General features: G+C 29.4%; 1 protein-coding gene across 1 annotated transcript; it reads left to right on the top strand.

Annotated features, from left to right (window-relative positions):
- Positions 1 to 841: 841 nt before the first annotated feature.
- LOAG_18894 (hypothetical protein) lies at positions 842 to 1,457 on the top strand (the record flags this gene model as incomplete). The annotated part of the gene is made up of 2 exons (XM_020451554.1): positions 842 to 1,023; positions 1,370 to 1,457. The coding sequence occupies exons 1-2, from the start codon at positions 932 to 934 to the stop codon at positions 1,455 to 1,457; spliced, it is 180 nt and encodes a 59-aa protein (XP_020304650.1). The 5' UTR covers positions 842 to 931.
- Positions 1,458 to 1,671: the final 214 nt, after the last annotated feature.

Here is a 1,671-nt window from a genome sequence, read left to right as displayed (position 1 = left end):
CCAAGTTCAGAAAATTAGTTGACGATAGTAATTATCGCCTGGGGACAATCATGTAGTAATTAGCGTTCATAGTTATTTTAAAGAGTCAAGTTTTTTATTTGAAATTAACATTAACATATTCTGCTATTAATTCAGATTGTTTCAAGTTCAAACGTGTTTCCTTTATTTAATTTGATTTAATCTTAACCATTCGAGTCCAATCATGATGCTTCGTATTATCGCGTTCAAATTTAAATTAGTTGTTCAAATCGAATTAATTAGTGGCATTATGATTAAAGAAATTGTTAATTCTACTGATAATGATGCCACAGGAACAGCAATTATTGATTTCCATAAAAACATTGCTTAAGAAGGATCCAATCCTGTAATCTGGTATAGAATATGATAGAATATTTTTTTATAGTAAGAAAGAAAAAGAAAATTCATAAAAGTGAAATTTATTTGAGAAAAAAGACCCAAAAGAAAGGATAGCAAATTTGAACTACATATATTTGATCAATATTTCCATTTCCAATAAATTTTTAGATATATAAACTTCTTCCAATATTCCAGAAGCAAAGCTTTTGTTTTTACTATTACAAAAGAGATTATATCAAATAGTACTGAATTGATAATTTAAATGATTATCTTATTCAGCAAAAATGGTTCTTTTAAAATTTCAATTGCTTGCTGTCAATTTGAATATTTTTTCCTATGAAATAAAACTGAATTAAATTTTCCAATCTAATGTGACTAAATTGTACACAAAATTTTGTGAAACGAAATCATGCACAAAATTTCGCGACGGATTTGCATAAATTAATTTTCACAATGCGATATAACAGCTAAAATGAAATTGTACAGTATAAAGGATTAAACGATCATTGTTATCATTGCATTATTACACGTGGCGATAGATTATTTGTACAGATAGTTTGCCACTCTCATTTGAATGAGCATTTACGCAGACGATATTTGGACAATACCAAACAAAAGAAGTGACTGGGTTGTCTATATCAAAGGCTCTTCCAAGAATTTCATCCGGTAAGTTCTATTTCATTTATTCCGATAAAAAATGCCAGCTGCTATCCAAACTTTCGTGTCATAGAATTTTGGAATTTCCAGTAAGCGTGAAATGAGTACTTTTTTAAGAACAAAATTATCTCCCAATCAAATTTGTATGGATAAGGTTTTCGCAAATACTACTTTGAAACGTTTACAATCCATTTCCAACATGTTATGTTAATCGTTTGAATGAGAGATGTCCCACCATATTCTTTTTTTTTTTTCAACGCTAATATATTTAAAAAATCATTTGTTGAATCTTCATGCAATTTTCAAACAACAGGCGTTGTTATCCAGTGCATTAGTAAATTTGAATGTTTTTCAGAATTGGCAAAGTATTGTTCACTTCGACATGCATTTTATTTATATCGCTTTCTTCGTCTTCCAACTGGGCAATATTCAAACAACTGTAAGTTCATTTAAAGTTAAAAATACAATATAGCACTACAATATTCCGAAAATTTCAACATCTTAATAAAATATGAGGTAGATTATTTCGTACAATTTGAGGAAGCGCAAACGGAGCAAACAGACCTGTTGGATTTACCAGTGCAAAAAGTGAGTGAGGAACGGAATGTATCAATAAGTTTACCAATGCAAGGAGTAAGTGGAGAAGTAGGAATAAAG

Source organism: Loa loa (genome assembly GCF_000183805.2).
Source record: "Loa loa unplaced genomic scaffold supercont3.647, whole genome shotgun sequence".
Classification (NCBI taxonomy): Eukaryota; Metazoa; Nematoda; class Chromadorea; order Rhabditida; family Onchocercidae; genus Loa; species Loa loa.
Note: the sequence above shows the minus strand (reverse complement) of the source record. Positions and strands in the feature narration are given on the sequence as shown.